The sequence below is a fragment of the Chrysemys picta genome, chromosome 10 (assembly GCF_011386835.1).
Source record: "Chrysemys picta bellii isolate R12L10 chromosome 10, ASM1138683v2, whole genome shotgun sequence".
NCBI classification, from domain to species: domain Eukaryota; kingdom Metazoa; phylum Chordata; order Testudines; family Emydidae; genus Chrysemys; species Chrysemys picta.
The window spans coordinates 19,185,669-19,204,238 of NC_088800.1; the positions used below are offsets into that span (position 1 = coordinate 19,185,669).

The following is an 18,570-nucleotide window of genomic DNA, read 5'->3' on the forward strand; positions in this document are numbered from 1 at the left end:
AAATGTAAAAATGTTTTAAACACAAAGATTTTAGACCTTAGTTACTATCCAAAGCAATTTTACTGCCTTCTGAATTTTACAAAGGCATAAATGTAGAGAAATGTACAGATTGTACATAACTGTATTTTCACTTTACTGAAGAAGTAACTCATTACATTTTTAAATGGGATTTAGAAGTGCATCAAGGGAAGGCTATATCAATATGGCAAGAAAGAATTATACTCCTCTCACACTCAGGTTCATTTGTGATAAACCGTAACATTAACAGTGTAGTAATTTCAGATTAAAAAGACAGGAAAGTTGGCCCTATAAATGAGAGATTTCTTCTCTCTCACAAAGTTTGTTTTTTAAATAAAAACTTTGTGCATGTATTGGTTTTAATATGAAAACTTTGGAAGAGCAACAGGGATCCTCTCCAAAGCAGATGAACTGTTAGACCAGAGACTACGATTTCTTGATATATTGCTAGGGATAAATGTGTCCTTTTTGTTACATTGCAACTAGATTGCAATTTTATCATTGTTTTAGAAGACCAATTTTTAACCTAATATCCTACATCCTGATGGTAGAGTTGTTCTTTCAGCTTATAGAATATTACAGTAAAAGCTTTTATATCTGGCATGTTGGGGGAATGGAGGGAGTTTGGGTAGGGGGGCTCTCGGAAGGAGTTTGGGTGTAGGAGGGGGCTCAGGGCAGGGGGTTGGGCCATGGGAGGGGGACAGGGTGCTGGATCTGTGCGATGCTCACCTCAGGCAGCTCCCCGCAAGCAGCGACATGACCCAGCTATTCCTAGGCAGCTCTGTGCGCTGCCTCTGCCCACAGGTGCCGCCCCCGCAGCTCCCACTGGCCACAGTTCCCGGTCAATGGGAGCTGTGGAACCCACGCTCAGGAAAGGGGCAGCGCACAGAGTCGCCTAGCTGCACCTCCGCCTAGGAGCTGCTGGGACACGTTGCCACTTGCGGTGAGCTGCCTGAAGTGAGCGTCACCTGGATCCGGCACTCTGAAACCCTTCCCGTGCCCCCAACCCCCTGTCCTGAGCCCCCTCCCATGCCCAAACTCCCTCCCAGAGCCCACGTCCTGCACACACACCCCACGCCCCAGCCCCGTACCCCCTCCTGCACTCCAAACCCCTCGAAGCTGTTCCTCCACTTAGGAGCAGCAGTGACATGTCGCTACTTCCGGGGACCCACACAGACCGAACTATAACCTGGACTTTCAATGAAGATCAGAAATGCCGGTTTATAGAGCTTTACGATTGGTAAAGTGCTGGATAACACAGCTTTTTGTGTATTTGGGCATGGTGATCAGGATATTAATAATCACATGATTTTGCCTATTGGTTATTTGTTTGTGTAGATCGAGCGGATAGTGATGAAGTCATCAGGATCTGACTTCATTGCCCTATGGTTGTTTTCATTCTGTTCCTTATGGACAACTCTAACCACCAAAATTCGCAACTATGTTGGCAGTCTCATAAATGCTAAGGTCTGAAGCAGTGGAGAGAACACAGCAGGGGGCATATGTTTAGCCTCTCATCTCTAGGATCCCTTCTGTAATGTACTAAGAATAAGTCTACTGTGCAAATTTAAGTATCATAACATAACTGGTGATCACTGGGAAAGGACTAGCTATCTAGTCATAGTTACAATAATTATTTGCCAGTTGTTTGAGGCATTACAGAACTAGCTGCAGCAGTTTTGTAACTGCAAGGCAAAAATGCACGTATGTTGGCATGCATATTTGTTGTGACTGTATGTGCAAACTAGATTAAACACACAACCAGTTAAATGTTTAACTAGCCAGTTGCACATGCAATCATCCTGTCTACATGCACAAGTGCAGTTCATGGCGTGCACACACATACAATATCCCTGTAATTTGTGCAAATCTGGCCCCATAAATGTAAGCATTGCTTGTAGTAGTTACTGTAGTAAGAGCACAATCTGAACCACCTAAAGCACACCTGCCCTTTATTTAAAGAAAGAAAGAAAGAAAACATCTAATCTTATTTCTTAAATTTGTAGTGTGCAGTTTCTTAACAGGTATAAATAAAGCTCAATTTTTATGATTAAAAATACCGTCGGAACACTTTTATTGACTGAGAAAATGCCAGTTTTCATTATAAAAGTCTGCATTCTGTTCTTGAACTAAAATAGATGCAAAAAGCCTAAAGTCAAATAAGTTTGACAAATGAAACTTTTTTTTTGTAATGTTAGGCATGCAGATTCAGATGTCAAGTCAGAAATGTAAAACCTGTAGAGATTTGTTTCATGTGTAGGCATAAACTAGCAACAATGACTTGTTACAGATAAGTGTTTCTGCAAAAGTACAGCAGGACGTTACTAATCCATACATGTTACACAAAAATGGGACTCTTTTTGCACTTTCTAGTAACACAAGAACACAAAACAATGCTATTAAATCTTTGCTGAGACTTCATTATATACTAGTAAACTTAGTATATTTGGAAAACTAATGAAGAATAAAATTGAACTAAGCTTATCAAGTTAAATTTAATGACATTATAATTTACCATCTTTGCTTTTATTAATTTTGATTGCTAATTAAACTGCATTAATTTGCAACAGGTTCCCCGGTCAGTGTTAAAGTAAAAGTAATATTTAAATAGGAATTTTTTTTTTTAAATTTACCTTTTATTTAGTATAGATCATATTTCTTAAAGTACTACACAGGGCACCATGCCCTGCCACCAGGTAAAAAACAAGAATACAAGAAACTACATTAAAACATCAATGTGACTCTAAGGCACTTCCGTTATGTTTGTAGTTCACTGTGCCTTCAGATATGTCAATTCAGTGAAAGAATTACTATTTCCCTGTAACATGCTATTCAAGTTATTAGTAATATAGATTTGCTTATGCCTCCAGATAGAGTTAGTGCAAATTGTACTCCCCTGTGCTTGCAAGGTCAGCTGTGCCAGCAATTTTTACCTGTAGGCAGGACAGAATGTTGTACCTCCTGGCATTCTGTCAGAGAAGAGCAGCTTTTAAACTTCAGCCCGGACTCCGCAAGAGTCCTGCCAGTGGAGAATCCCAGACAGATGCACTGAATCAGCCCATCTCCCTCACCAGACCTATATACTTTCTGCGTAAAGCTAGCTGGTTCCAGGCCCAACAGTGAGACCAGGATTGTGGAGATCTTGCACTGTTGTGTATTGCCTGGTTTGTAGTTAAGGGGGGCAAGGGAAATCATTTCTCCTATTCCGCTTGGTCCCTTCCATCAGAAGGAAGTTCACTTAAGTCAAATTTCATTTTTTCAAATTAAAATTACTGGCTGAATTTAATGTGGTCTGGTATACTAACCCCCCTAATTATTGCAAATTGGAAGCAGGCCCACCAATCATGTATTAAGCAAATCTTCAGTTTTAATGAGCTGTGTACTATTATAAATGCTTTTTCAAAATAGTTTTTAATGGATTAGAAAGATAAACAAAATTTGATTTTAAACTTCTCTATAGCTATCCCTAGCCAAGCTCTTTATTTAAAAAAACAAAAACAAAAAACAAACAAAAAAAGTAACGTTTGCACTTTCGAATACCATTCTGGATATGAAGTTATGCCAGTGGAGCAATAAACACAAGAACCAATTTTGTTCTTTTTTATTTTTGAAAGGAGAGGAGGGCAGGGATGCCCTCAAATTCTCCCTCCCTTAGCTTTCCCTCTGTTACATTTAGCCTCCCTGCAATTTTGGGCTGGACACAGTGCCTTCAGAAAGCATAGCATCATGGCAGGGTGTATCACAATCCCTCTGCCCTAGGAGCTGGGCAGACTGTCCCTACAGTGCTGAAGAGTAATGGATCAAGATTAGCACCTGAAGAACACACAGCTACCAAAGAGCAGTGCCTTCCACTGCCATTAGGCCATCAAACTATTTTTAGTTAGTTTATTCACGTTAGATATGTACTTATCACCAGCTTAACAATTATCTGAAAGTAACAATATACTTACTTGAAAAATGCAATAAGGAGATTAACCATAATAATGTACTGTACAAAGAGGTAGACAGCTTGAAGAAATGGGGTCAGCCATGTTCCAGGTCCACAGAGATGGCCAACTTGTGAATCATTTGCACATACTTTGGTGAGAAAACACAGAGACCATATTTTCTTTTAGAGAGGACTTTTAATACTTATAGCAGATATAGATGCTGAAAGAATCACTCAAAGATTGTGCAATAACTAGCTGTATGCATCTATCCTGTAATTTGTTCTTTAAAAAAAATACCACTAGGAACAGTTTTAAAAAAGTTACAGGAGAGAGAGGCATCCTGTAGTTACTGAGTGGTCTTTATCAGTTAAGTAAAATGCTTTTTCAGCTCACAGCAACAAAATCTTGGCACGATGGCTGCATATGCAATAAATACAGCTCTAGGATTAGCCCAATTGGAAGACACTTCCCCTTTTGGCCAAAAAAGAAACAAAAGTTCTCATTCTAGGTCATGTTTAAGCTTTTTTCAGCATAAGCAAGACAAAGGGTTCCCTACATTTGGACATCTGGGACTTAATTGGGTATACCTCAAGAAGAAAAGGTAATTCAATACAACTAAATTCGTGTTTCATCAACACACCTCAATCTATCAGCATCTGGAAAAAAATATCCTTAATCCTTGAGAGTTTCCATAAATTGTTCTAAAATTGCATCATCTTACCATCAATTTCATATGCATAAACTTCACCAAAAATCATCCAGTATGGATGAAACACAATATCTCTAGCAAGAGTCCAAGATGGTGCTTCATTAGGATAGAGTATTGCCTTCCTGGGAACACCAAAACTAAGCAGTACAAGTGCCATAATCACTACAATGTAGAACATGTTGGCGACCTGTTTAAAAAAAGTTCAAGTTAAGAAAACTCAAAAAGTTCACCAAATAAAAGCTTTGGCAATTATGGTTTCAAAACACTTGTGTAATTACTCTATCTCCAAAATGTATCAATATTTAACTTTGTGTGTATCTATATCTATATATATCAACAGATTTGGGAGTTAGCAAACTGAGGATAAGAATTTATTATACTTATTCCTTAAACTAAAAAGAATAAAACATACAATTCAGTTTTGCAGCAGTCTGACATGCTATTTTAATTCTTTTTATTTTTAAAGTACTGTATTAACCAGCATTGAAGTATACCCAGCTTCCATTTGATTAAAGCAAGCTTTTATACAGTTATAGCAGCAATTTCTAGTGCAAGCTTAAGGAATTTTGTGCATTTTGCAATTTTAAGCAGTTTTTGAGGAATTTATAATGGGGTTAGAGGATTCAGCCAGCTAAAATTCAGCACAAGACCACAAACCGTCATCTTCAGTTTTTCCTCCCACCAAACTATTGTATGCTCTTACAGCTTGGAACGCTGATTTACTGTACCCACCATTCTTTAGGAACGTGATATACTCCTTCTCCCTCCTACACTCTCTGTGAGGCTAAGCACAGTATAGGTAGTTTTCCCAAGCTTGGAAATTGAGTGTGACACAGAAATAGAACCGGGGCATACATCTTACTCCCTTAGCTCCTATTTTATCATCAATCGGTTGATATATCTCACAGTAAGATGATTTTATTTCCATTATTCACTATGGCAGAGTTATTTAGATGATCTTCATAACTCCTAACACTCTGTGCAAGTTCCAGATGCTATAGAAGAGGGAATGTATTGAAAAATTCAGTTTATGCTGTCTGATCAGGAGGAAGGAAATCTGCTTTGAGATGTGATTATTTGGGGAATCTGCCTATGCACAGTTTATGACTCATATTTGAGATTATGAACTTTGTATATTTGTATATTTATCTTTATCAAGCTGCAAACTCCATTTTGAGTATAAGGTTCTGTTTTTGCCTTCCTGCTGCCTTTTTACCCCCATCTTGGCTAAAATTCCAAAGAGTGGTGTGGTAAAGGGCTAACAATGGAAGGACATTAAACTTGGATGATAATCCGTTTAAATGGAGCACTCTTGGACAAATAGAAGGCTGCCATCCAGGGTAAACCAGTTTTCAAATCTGAATTTGAGGGGGTGATTACTAAGTATCAGATCACCTGGTAGAGGTCTCTGATCACCTGATAAGGCTGATCAGTGAGTCACCTGACAAGGGGGCTGGAGGCTATAAAAGAAAGGGTTTCCCATCAATCATCTGAGAGACAAAGGGAGAACATGAACAGAAGAGTACTGACTATGTGAGTCTCCCTCTCTGACCTCATGTTTCAGAGGAGAAGCCATGAGAAGCAGGAGAAAGGGGCTTGGGCATTGCCTTCAGCCCCAGGCCCCAGCAAGTCTAATGCCAGCCCTAGCGACCCTATTAGAACACGGTTGTGACCCACTTTGGGGTTGCAACCCAGTTTGAGAACCGCTGATTTAAATCCTTTTGATTCCATAAATAAATTGAATGTCTCTTTCCTTTAAGGAATAAGATCAGTAAGGCGGTTAGCAATAGAGCAGAGATTCCCACACTGACTCACAACCACCTTGCCCTTCCCCTATTGATAAGTGCATGGGAGGTTCTGGTATGGAACAAGAACTACTGCATTAAAACAGTGTAGGGACAAAATATACAGATTTCCAAGAAACCCCAAAAGAATAAGAGTAATATCATCTTAACCCTACAAAAGAAAAAAAAAGAAGCTAAATGGAAGGACTGCTGCCTTTTCTTCAGTTCTGAGAGATGTTTGTAAAAGAAGAGAAATAATAGCACCTATTCAACAAAATGGATTTTCTATATATCAGAAGGGCAGATATCACAGACTATAACCAAATGTTTGGGAAGCCACTCTCACCCCCCACTGTTCTGAGGATCTGTGAACAGAAATTATATCTTAATTAACCCATTTGCACATTTTGATTTGTGGAAAATTACCTCAGAGGTATGTTTTCAATAAAACAAAACTTACCATTTTGCCAATCATCATGACATAAGGGCCAGCCTGTTGATTTACAGCTAAAATATCCAGTAATCGCACATACCAAAATATAATATTTAGACAGTATGTTAGTCTTCCAGCAACAAAAACATAATTTTCTCTGTAAGTATTGTCACCAAAGTTCCCTTTTGCTCCAAATCTTAGTGCAAACCCAATGAAGAAAGTAACAATGGCAATTGTATCACTGATGTTGAAGTAATCACTGAACCACACTTTAATCTTCTGATTAATTTTCCCAGCCTCTGACATAAAGATCTACATTAAGAAGAAGAAAAAAAAGAGAAAAAAAAAACAGGTATCTTCATATTTATCTCGTATCAAGACCATTGAACCATTTGAACATTTTATCAGTAAACAAAATTTTTATCAGCATGTTTGAGCATGCTTCCATGTTAAATTGATAAACTCTAATATAAAAATATTTAAAGGTCCAGATTTTTAGATTTACATATGTGATTACCATAACTGCATGTACAAAAACAATTCCACATTAAAATGTATCAGTTTGATGGCTAACTGGTCATTTGTGTGTACTTTTATTGAGAGTCTATGCACAATACCATGCACATTTTTAAAAATCTCAGCTCTGCTCTGAGGCTACCACTTGCAGAACAAATGTGTTTCAGGACCAATGCTAAAAGACCATTCATTTTCATGTTTTAATGGTACTTCCGTATGACTGCTTAAAATATATCAGATCCAAATCCATTAGCCTTTTTTGAATGACGAGGGATTTGATTATTGTAGTAAATTGTTATATAAAAAAGAGATATTAATAATGCCTTTAATAGGATAAAATAGCTTAAAATGCAGATTTTAATCAGTGCACTAGAATACTTTTAATCTGTATCACTTACATCAGAGGTCGGCAACCGATGGCACACATGCCAAACACGGCACGCAAGCCGATTTTGAGTGGCATGCTGTTGCCTGCCACGGTTCCGGCCCCCAGCCCCACTCAGCTCCCCCGCCCACCGCTCTCCCTCTGCCCTGACCCCTGAACCCCCCCCCAGCCTTCTGCCCTGAACCTCCACCCCCCCCCCAGCCCTCTGCCCTGACCCCTGGACCCCCCCACACACCCAGCCTTCTGCCCTACACCCCCCACATCCCCATTGCCCTGACCCCTGAACCCCCCCCACACACCCAGCATTCTGCCCTGCACCCCCACACCCCCCAGCTCTCTGCCCTGACCCCTGAACCTCCCCCACACCCAGCCTTCTGCCCTGCATCCCCTCCCACACATCTAGGCCTCTGCCCTGACCCCTGAACCCCCCCACACGCCCACTGCCCTGACCCCTGAACCCCTCCCACACACCCAGCCTTCTGCCCTGAACCCCCACAGCCCCCATCCCCTGACCCCTGAACACCCCTCCACACACTCAGCCTTCTGCCCTGCACCCCCACAGCCCCCATCCCCTCTGCCCTGACCCCTGAACCCCACACATACCCAGCTTTCTGTCCTGCACCCCCCACACACCCTCAGCCCTCTGCCCTGACCCCTGAACCCCCCCCACACACCCAGCCTTCTGCCCTGCACCCCCACAGCCCCCATCCCCTCTGCCCTGACCCCTGAACTCCCCCACACACACACCCAGCCTTCTGTCCTGCACCCCCCACACACCCTCAGCCCTCTGCCCTGACCCCTGAACCCCCCCACACACACACCCAGCCTTCTGCCCTGCACCCCCGCAGCCCCCATTCCTCTGCCCTGACCTCTGAACCCCCCCAAAACACCCAGGCTTCTGCCCGGCACCCCCCACACACCCTCAGCCCTGACCCCTGAACCCCCACACACACCCAGACCTCTGCCCTGACCCCTGAACCCCCCCACCAGGTCTGGGGTCCCAGCTGCCAGCCCCTTGCCAGCTGGCATCCCAGCTGCAGGCCCCGCTCAGCCCGCTGCTGGCCTAGGTGAACAGAACCCCAGGCTGGCAGCGAGCTGAGCAGGCTGGTGGCATAAGATCAGCATTTTAATTTAATTTTAAATGAAGCTTCTTAAACATTTTGAAATCCTTGTTTACTTTACATACAACAATAGTTTAGTTATACAATATAGACTTAGAGAGAGAGACCTTCTAAAAAAACGTTAAAATGTATTACCGGCACGCGAAACCTTAAATTAAAGTGAATAAATGAAGACTTGGCACACCACTTCTGAAAGGTTGCCTACCCCTGACTTACATTATCTTTTGATAAAGATCATTTAAAGCATACTGCTCTACTTGACATTAGTGAAGTAATTTAGAACACAAGTGAGATTACAAACATACCTCACGAATCTTCTCAATAGCTGATGTAAAAATATAAGCTATAACAATCCATTCTTGAACTGATGGTATTTCTTCCATTTTTACAAGGACTACAAATGTGTAAAGCATCAGAAATCCTAAGTATGCCAACTAAAAAAAAAAAAGCAAGTAAGCAAAAAAGTTAATTTTATATAGTTACACATCTTATTTTCAAGCGTGTGTGGATTATTTTTGATAATCTAATCGGATATAGCGTGCACCAAAACAGTAAGTAGGATAGCAGCACTTGCTTACAGGGACAAAGGTAGTAAATGCCAATAAATGGGAAAAATATTGTATATTGGCTTTATATATCCCTCAAGAGCGAAAGAAAAAAAAGTAACAATCTACAATAATTTAGGATGTTAAATACAAATTTGTGTAAATTATCTAAGATGAAATACACACAACTTCGTCTAAATATGTTAGACTAATGAACAATTACGTAAGGTCTGCTAAACTGGATGAGGCAAAATAATACACCAAGATAAAAGAAATCTGAGTGCTAAGTATCCATTCCAAGTTACCTTGCAGGAGAACAACATATCAGGACAAATAGACCGAAGTGCAAGTATGATATATTTTGGACACTGTGCATGCACTAGCCAGATTCTAAGACTCCAGTGATTCTCATTTCTTAGGAAGATAGTTTTAGAAGGACAGGAGCAGTTCAACTCTGGTGTTATTTATAACAACTGTATGCTGGCCAAAGAATCAGCCATAAATATGGACTATTTTTGAAAAGAGTTCTTGAGCACAGGTCATTTTACACAGCTTTTCTTCAAAAACTCACCGTATTGAACCAGAACTTCACAATTGGCGCATGATAGAATGCATAAAACTTTCGTGTAATTGGAAGTCGCTTAGGTTTTGTTGGCATCTCCATGTCATGTTTTCCCTCAGTACTGTCCAAGACCCTTACTTCTTTAAATACTTCCTAACATAAAAAGGATAGGTTATGAATTTATGTATAGAAATACTTCTTTGTTCTTTGGGTTTTTGTTTGTTTGTTTTATGTTACCATGGGTATCTCTTCTGCTGTATTCTGGAAGTTGTTTTCACTGTCTTCCATTGTCATCTGGTGTGCATCTTGAGACTGTGGAATATGGGACATTTCTGCCTTGGTTTTATATTCCAGCATTAGTATGGCAGGGGGTAGTAAGATGCTCAGTATCACCTACAAGAATTGAAGATGAGAAATTTTAAAAGTCTACTTCCACTTAACGTCAGCATATTAAAGTGTCAGACATATTGGTACAGACTATCCCCTGTAAAAATATAATTTTATAATCCAAATTGTCCTGGTCAGGTAGTTAGTAGAAAAAAAATGGGGGTGGAGAGAGAAGATTTTTTGTTATTTATACATGTAACTTACAGGTCAAGTGTGAGCATATAAAGAATGTTTCATGAAATTCTTGGGGGGAAAAAAAAATCAGTGGGTTCCAAAACTAAACATCACTGGACAGAATGTATTCCAAGATTAAATAACGGAGAGCTACAGCTTAACTGAATTCATAGGTCATTTCTTCTTCCCCTAATTTTGGCAAGAACATGGTTGTGGTCTTAGAGACAGGGCATGTTTAACTATACATGCGTCCGTTTTTCTAGTCATGGTAGAAAAATCATGAAGTCTGAAACATGTATAAAAAGTACTAGATCAAATAGCTGTTTATTGAAGTTAGACCATTGCAAGGCAAGAGAGGTCAACAGATAAGTTGGCATGTAAGATTTTAGTAGGTCACATAGTAGATTATGCTTGCAAAAGTTTTGTATGAAAGTTGCACTTTTTAGGTGATTTTCCCTTTGTTACTCCAAATAATGGAGTAAATTTTCAGTGTGATGTCCATAATAGATATGCACTCTTGCAATTGTCAATTAGAACTGCATGACTTATTTTAGTGCACTGTTCTGAAAACTTACACGAACTGATCCTACAGATTTGTGTTTCACTGTATGCCCTCCATTTTTGTTCATCTTGGGCTTCCGAAATGAAAGCAAAAGCTTATTTCTACATCAAGTTTTACTTACTGCCTGTAGAAGGCAGAAGCATATGAAATTGTATTCTTACAGTGGATTTTCTGTTAATTTTTTTCACCACTATAATTTTTAGTAGTGGATTAGTATTCACAGTAATCTACATATGCCTCTGATTAAGGGCTACTTGCCTGTTTTCTGCCTTCTACATTTCTGTACCTTATTTAAAAAGATAATAGAGCATCAAAAGAAGAGTTTATAATACGTCCAGACTTGATTAAGTTAAAAAAGTTACAGAAGAACAGTTTCACAACATTTATTAAGGTAAATAAGGGTTACAGTGATACAAGTTTTATAGGAATAGTACTTTGTATACAACATGCTTTTCTTCCACTTCAGCATAAACACAATAAATAAGAATGGCCAGCAGGATTAACACTAATGGTGAATTGTAAGGATGTTTACCTTGTACCATGAATTCTTCCTCATGTTTAATCTTCCCATCCACATATCAGACAACAACATCTGTGTACAAGTATGAGCTACGAATGGGCGGAGTCTTGAAGACACTGCTAGCTTAAGACAGGTTGAATTACTCCAGTTTTTCAGCTCATACATTAATAACTTCATAGCCATGGTTTCATCTTGTCGGAAGGACTGTTCTAGTAGTTCAACTGCGAGTTGTCCAAACTCACTAGAAAAAGGGGAAAAAAAACAAAAATATGGACTTACCAAGTTTAGGTTCTAGAGAGTTTCTTCTTTCATACACAATATCAGGGATTTTGAGGGGAGTTCCCTGCTTCCACTGCAACAACTGGGATATGTGATGGAGTGTTCAATTCACACCATCCTGGAAGTGGTTAATGAGGCTAAGAGGCCAATTAACCAGTTAGGCCACCTAATTCCCCTCAGATGTGGCCTAAATAATTCCTAAATAAATAGCACCCAGCTGAGAAGAAACTAGCAGGTACAATAAAGACAAGAAGTTGGCAGCAGAAAAGGGGGTGCAGGGAGATAATCTGCAGTCACTCCTTGGGAGCAGGGAGTTGTAGTCGAGGCTATTGAGTTCAGTCATCTGCAGTTACTCCCTGGGAAGAGGGAGTTTGAGCTGGGACATCTAGAGAGAGGAGGAGCCAGAAGCTGTAGGAAGGAGTCCAGGGAAAGACAATAGGATCTGAGGGAAAGCAGACCACAGTAGCCAGGCATAGGGTCCCTGGACTGGAACCCAGACTAGTGGAAAGGCCTACGTTCCCCTACCAGCCACCGGGGGAAGTGGTACCATCAGGGCAATGCACAAGAAGATTGCCTTAGACCACTGGTATGGAAAGTCTTAGAGATCCCAGAAGGGGAAGACTTTAATGACCTGGCTGGAAAGCCAAGCCACAAAGACACAGTACCCTGAGTCACAGTGAGCGAGACAGATGGCAGGGCATACAGAAGGGGGCATCAGACCTGAGTGGAGCTAATCTCCATTTGGAGCCACAAGGAGGAGCCCCTAGAGGTGAATAGAGCACCCAGTGTCATGGTTATCCCTGGATCAAGTGACTATATCCCATATGATCAAATTCTTGTGAGCGCAAGAGGATGGGCTATACTGGGCATTGTTGGAATTTCAATCTGCCCTGTCATCTGATAGGTGTGCTTACATTATCTAATGCACACAAATTCACACAGTACATATGGCTTTCCTTAAAATGTATGAAGACTACATATGTAATACAATGAATTTAGGGTAAAAACATCTCTGTCAAAGTGCTCAAAGTTCTTTTAATATAAACACCAGGTTTGCCAATAGCAATATAAGTAATGTGATGACATGCATCTTGTATTAGAATACAATCTAAACTTTGAGAAGATCCCTTTTCTTCAAGCATGCTAAGTAAACAAGTAGCAGAAAGGGGAAAGATGTTTTCTATTCATGTCTACTTTGCTAATGTTATAAGAAGGATTATAAGAAAGATTTAACAAAGATGAAAAGTAGATTACTTGGAGTACTGTTTCAGTTCTTCCGAGGTATCATCAACAAGGTCACTTTGTTTTGCCTCATGTGCCATTGAACGATACACCTTGCAGGCAACTAAGGCTTTAGCCATGGACTCTTCACCATGCTGCCAGAAGAAGAGGGCCATTTTCTGTCTTTTCATTAACACAGCCCAAAGTAAGAGTTCATTAAGAGGATAAGGAAAGCGTCTAGTTTCAGGATCATCAATGTCTACGACTTCATCTTTGGTTCTTTTCTTTTTTCCTTCTTCTGCACTTGTATCAATCTTTAAAAAACAAAGGAAAGGTTAGAAAATTACATTTTATCAGAACAAATTTAGATTTAAAGTATTGCTGACAGTGATAGAGCACCAATCACCATTTCTAGCTGTATGTTTTGCAAATTATTGGACAAAGTAGCAATGAACAAAAGGATTCCTAAAGTAGGCTAAAGAAACTCATTGATAACCGGTTTTTTTTTTTTACTAACCTAGAGTCAAAACCTGCTCACTTTACTAATGCAAGTAGTTTCAATGGGTCATATTCATCTCTGTTGTAACTGAGTTCAGTGATGTTACACCAAGGATGAGTTTTTTGCTCTTAAATACCACTGTTTATAAATGATATTTAAAATAAAATAAATGCATTATTTATATAGCCCTTGCAATGTGCTAAGCGTTTTACAGAAAAGTATGAAGTCAGAGGATCTATTGACTATATTTTGCCACTAATTTCAGTGGGGCCAGGATTTCACCCTTGAAATCTTCTTACCTTGAAGAATTTACAATCAAAAAATGGTGAAATCCTATGACACAAACATACCTTTGGTTTGTAAGGCTGTGCAGTTTTGATGAAATGATTATGTCGCATTTTCTCTTTTTTATCTGCCCTGTTCCCAAAAGGCTCATGGCTTTTACGCAGTTGAGGAGTATTATTTGAAGGATTACGCCCAGACCTCTGGAAGTTAAAAAAAAAAGATGCTAAATGTTGTTTTTAAGTTTCTTAACACATTTGGATAAAAACACTATACAAGACAGTTATAAAAAGCCGAATGTATGACTATTTAACTGAAAAATTATGTAACTGAAAGGGTTATCATTGATTATAAATTTGATCTCCACATGGTAGCTAAAAGCCTTAAATAGTAAAATATTTTTCACATGAGTAATTCTTAATCACATAGCTAGTCCCATTGCCCTTAATGGATTCAGTCCTGTAACAAAGATTTACAAGACTGGGCTATAATTTTCACAAGCAGTCAAGTGTTGTTTGTGTTTAGACATTTTAAAAACATGTTTTCCTAAATGTAAAGCATTTTAAACAATTTCTCATTATCAAACTCCACATACCCGACTGTTCCCACCGAGACTGTTGTATATGACTCTAAAGCGTTTTCGCGTATAGGTGCATCTGTAGGTTCCTCCCATCAAATATTCAATAACAAGCCCTACATCAATCAGGTTGATTTTATATCCTGGAGGAAGGTTTCCCTAGAAATATAAAACTGCTCTTAGCTTTGCAGATACATTACAACATAGTTAAACTTATTTACAGCACTTTCACATGTATGTCAATTCTAGATAACGAGTGAGTTAAGCCTTCTATTCTAAAAACCTGTTTGAGGTTTAATATATTAAACTATTTCAAAGCAGAGTAGATTGTACTTTATCAGGCACAGTAATTTTCCATCTGGAGGCTGTATGTGTTTTTTTGGTTTTGTAACTCAAGTGCTATTAACCTATTTTCATTTAAACAGCCAAAAGAAGTTAAAACTGAAAACCTAAGGTTTTGTGGAGGACGAAACAGAAAATACTCTTTTTAAAAAGATCGAAGCTGTCTGACAATGAGACATGACTGATACAGCTGCAGACCTTGGAAGGACAGGAGCTTGCTAGAGTGGCTCTATTCTTTCTTGCCAAGAGGATCCAAACATCATTTGTTTGCTTCAATAAGCCTTTGCATTGCGAGTGTATCTCACATCTTTATCGTTGTCTAGAATCCATTTATATTCCTCATAATACTCAGCAATTTTCTTCCAAATTCTGGAACTTGAACACAAAGTGTTTGCCCATGGAAGTTCCATTAACATTTGTTTTGGGTTGGCTTTTTTGTGGGGGTGAGATTAGAAGAGAAGGTGTTGGGGATGAATATGGGTGATGGTATCTTTTCTGCCCCTCTATGGCTTGAAGTAGAAGATTACCCAAGTGCTGCTCTAGTCTCGCCTTCCCTCAGCAGGCTGTGAACTAGGGTGGAACAGGAATACATCATGTACTAATCTCCTATTCATGACCTTGCCCGACCAATTAGAAACCCTGTGTTAGGCCGTCCTGTTTCCCCCCTACATTGGTTTCACTGCCTACAGAGTCTTCAAAATTGCTAGAGATTATACATACAAGGGAAGGATAAGGGTAAGTAGGACTTGCCCCAAAAGATCAGTGCCTTTATCTTATTGTTATGCTAGTTCTCAAGATCCTCATTTACACTACATCAGGGATACCATGTGTGTTGGCCAGCTAGAGCCAAGTTATAATTCTAATGAGACTCCATGGATTAAGTTAAGGCTATGGAAGACCCTTACCTCACAATGAAACATCTATTAACTTCAGTGGGAATTCTGGGGGCAATAGATCAGAATTCTCATTGCGCATCCCATGAGTACCCAAGTCATAATGGGGAAACGAATGATCCAACAGTGGACTGCATTCAAAGTCCTTTCTAGGGCTGAATCTCTGTCATTTGTAAGCCAACTTTCCTATTGCAATTCCTCCTCCTCTCTCCCAATGTTTGAGACATTGGGCTAGCCCTGAGAGTATTGCAGTTCAACGTTGAGGGATTGTCAGCAGCCAAATGCAGCATTATCAGCTATTCATCCTGTCATCACATTGACATCGTCTGCCTACAAGAGATGCACATCGCCACTGCAAGATGCTTCAAGATAATCAGTTTTGACCTGCTGTGCCACACCCCACATACCAAACACACCCACACCATTTATATCCAGTGAAACACCGCAGATGCAGCTCCACTTATATCTACTATGATATGATTCAGGTGAGAGGTTTCCAAATCACAAATGTTTACAAGCCAGTGAATGTTAACTGGGACTAGCAAGTTCTGCCAAAACTAGCACACCCAGGTGTCTAAGTAGGTGACTTCAACAGCCACTATCCTGACTGGGGATACCTGGCATAGGGCGACCAGATGTCCCTATTTTATAGGGGCAGTCCCACTATTTGGGGCTTTTTCTTATATAGCTGCCTGTTACTCCTTGATTTTTCACACTTGCTGTCTGGTCACCCTAACCCAGCATCAGACACTAATGAAGACCAACTGGCAGTGTGGGCATCTAACAATGATCTTGCCCTCATCCATGATGCAAAGCAGTGAGGCACCTTCCACTCAGCCAGATGGTCTCATGAATATTTTCCTGATGTGAATTGGATGTCATCTGTGGATAGTCACTCCCAACCTGTATCATGTCTGGTCTTGGAAGACTTCCCACATAGCCAACACAAAGCTTCCGTTATCCACATAGTCACATCCACAACTCCCAATCATTAGATCCTTTAACAAATAGAAATAGAACTCCAGGAAGGCAGACTGGAAGAAGTACACAGATGCTCTAGTAAAAAGCGTCATCTCCATACCATCACACATCATCCTGGTCAATGAAGCTTTCGGTCGATTCCAAAAAGACATCTTCAAGCCGCCTGCATGTCCATAGTAGGTGGCCACCATCCAGTCTACATGCCATGCCTCGATGCTGAATGTGCTAAACTGCTCAGTCATTGTGAATCCTGTGGCGATCCAGATATTGCTGATCACCTAATCAGGTCACTGGATGCTGCCAGATGGGCACAACGGGAAGAGATGATTTGGAATTTAAACATCACTCAAACTGGAAACGCTGGAATTTGATTTGTCATCTTGGGACAGATCAGCAGCCAGTAGCCCTACACTGAACCACCTGTCACACCAAACCAAGCTGCCAGCCTTCTGGTGAATGTGTCAAACAACCCAAATAAGAAGCATGTCATACAACGAGTCCATGACAATTAGCATCAAGTCCATTGGAGTAACATCACTAAGCAACACAGAGTTGTCCACAGCCACAGAGACAGACACAATTCTGGTATTAGGAGCAGCACTGCTGCTGGCTATGACAACATATCGCCAGAGCTCCTAAACATGAGTACCAAAGTGCTTCATCAGCGGCTGGCACAGTTCTTCATACGAATGGTCAACGGAGAGTAACTTATGAAGACATGGTGAATGTCAAAGGTCACTGCTCTCCTGAAGCCGGGGAAAGACCCACAATGTTGCAAGATATTGAACTATATCCCTGGTGTCTGTGACATTCAGAGAGCTGGAGTGTCTTACTTTTCAGTGCAACTCTCCAGAAGTGGAGTCAATACTCAGCATTGAGCAAGCAGGCTTTCAGAAGGGGAAGAGCACCTGCAATCAAGTGCTAGTTTTGATAACATTCATTGAAAACAGTTTTAAGAAAAACCTGAAGATGGGAGTTGTATTTCTGCACCTGAAAGCAGTATATGACACAGTCTGGCACATGGTACTCTTAGTCAAATTGTCAAGAGTACTCCTAGCATGGGTAGTCAACATTGTTGACCTTCTAATCCGCGACAGATGTTCCCAGTGTATATGGAAGACAGAGAGAGTGCTTGGAAAAGACAAACCAACCGTCTACCCCAAGGTTCTGTGCTGGCCCCGACACTTTTCAACCTGTACACAAACAACCTTCTGTTTACCCAGTCCTGCAAGTTCACATACCAGACGGCATTTGCCTTAAGTGTCCAAGCCGTTGCCAGAACTTGAACACGCCCTAAACGCTGACTTGATTAAGATGGCCAAACACTGTAGTGGTTGGCATTTACAACCAACGACATAAGAACAGCTATGCTGGGTCAGACCAATGGTCGATCTAGCCCAGTATCTTGTCTTCAGACAGCGGCCAATGCCAGGTGCTTCAGAGGGAATGAACAGAACAGCTAATAATCAAGTGATCCATCCCATCGTCCATCCCAGCTTCTGGCAAACAGAGGCTAGGGACACCAATGATTGACCTATCCTCCATGTGTGACCAAGACACTTTTCAGTATGTTCCATCTTTACAACACCAGAGCAGTCCCAGAACTGAATATCTTTCTCAATGGACGCCACTTGAAACACAAATCCCACCTGGTCTACCTCGGAGTAACCCTACATAGATCTCTCACATATCCTAACCATCTGAGCATAACTATGACTAAGGTGAGGTAGCATAACAACCTTCCAAGCAAATTGGCTGGCACTTCAAGCAAATTCTCAAATGCTTTGATTATCTGTTTTAGCCTTCTGTTACTCTGTAGCAGAATACAATGGCTCGATCCGTCTCACATCA

The 18,570-nt window shown here is 40.5% G+C and overlaps 1 protein-coding gene across 12 annotated transcripts in view; it reads right to left on the reverse strand.

The window, feature by feature from the left end:
- TRPM7 (transient receptor potential cation channel subfamily M member 7) overlaps positions 1-18,570 on the reverse strand; it is a 119,378-nt gene that overhangs the window by 34,871 nt on the left and 65,937 nt on the right. For all 12 annotated transcript variants that reach the window (XR_010590979.1, XR_010590980.1, XR_010590978.1 and 9 more), the window contains 10 exons: positions 14,522-14,662; positions 13,995-14,129; positions 13,179-13,459; positions 11,658-11,886; positions 10,240-10,395; positions 10,012-10,155; positions 9,201-9,329; positions 6,901-7,185; positions 4,669-4,843; positions 3,969-4,095 (listed from right to left, as the gene is read on the reverse strand). Coding sequence is in view for 8 of the 12 variants with exons in the window: in XM_042845676.2 (XP_042701610.1) it covers positions 3,969-4,095; positions 4,669-4,843; positions 6,901-7,185; positions 9,201-9,329; positions 10,012-10,155; positions 10,240-10,395; positions 11,658-11,886; positions 13,179-13,459; positions 13,995-14,129; positions 14,522-14,662 (1,802 nt within the window). In the remaining 4 variants the exon portion in view is untranslated. The remainder of the gene's footprint in view (positions 1-3,968; positions 4,096-4,668; positions 4,844-6,900; positions 7,186-9,200; positions 9,330-10,011; positions 10,156-10,239; positions 10,396-11,657; positions 11,887-13,178; positions 13,460-13,994; positions 14,130-14,521; positions 14,663-18,570) is intronic.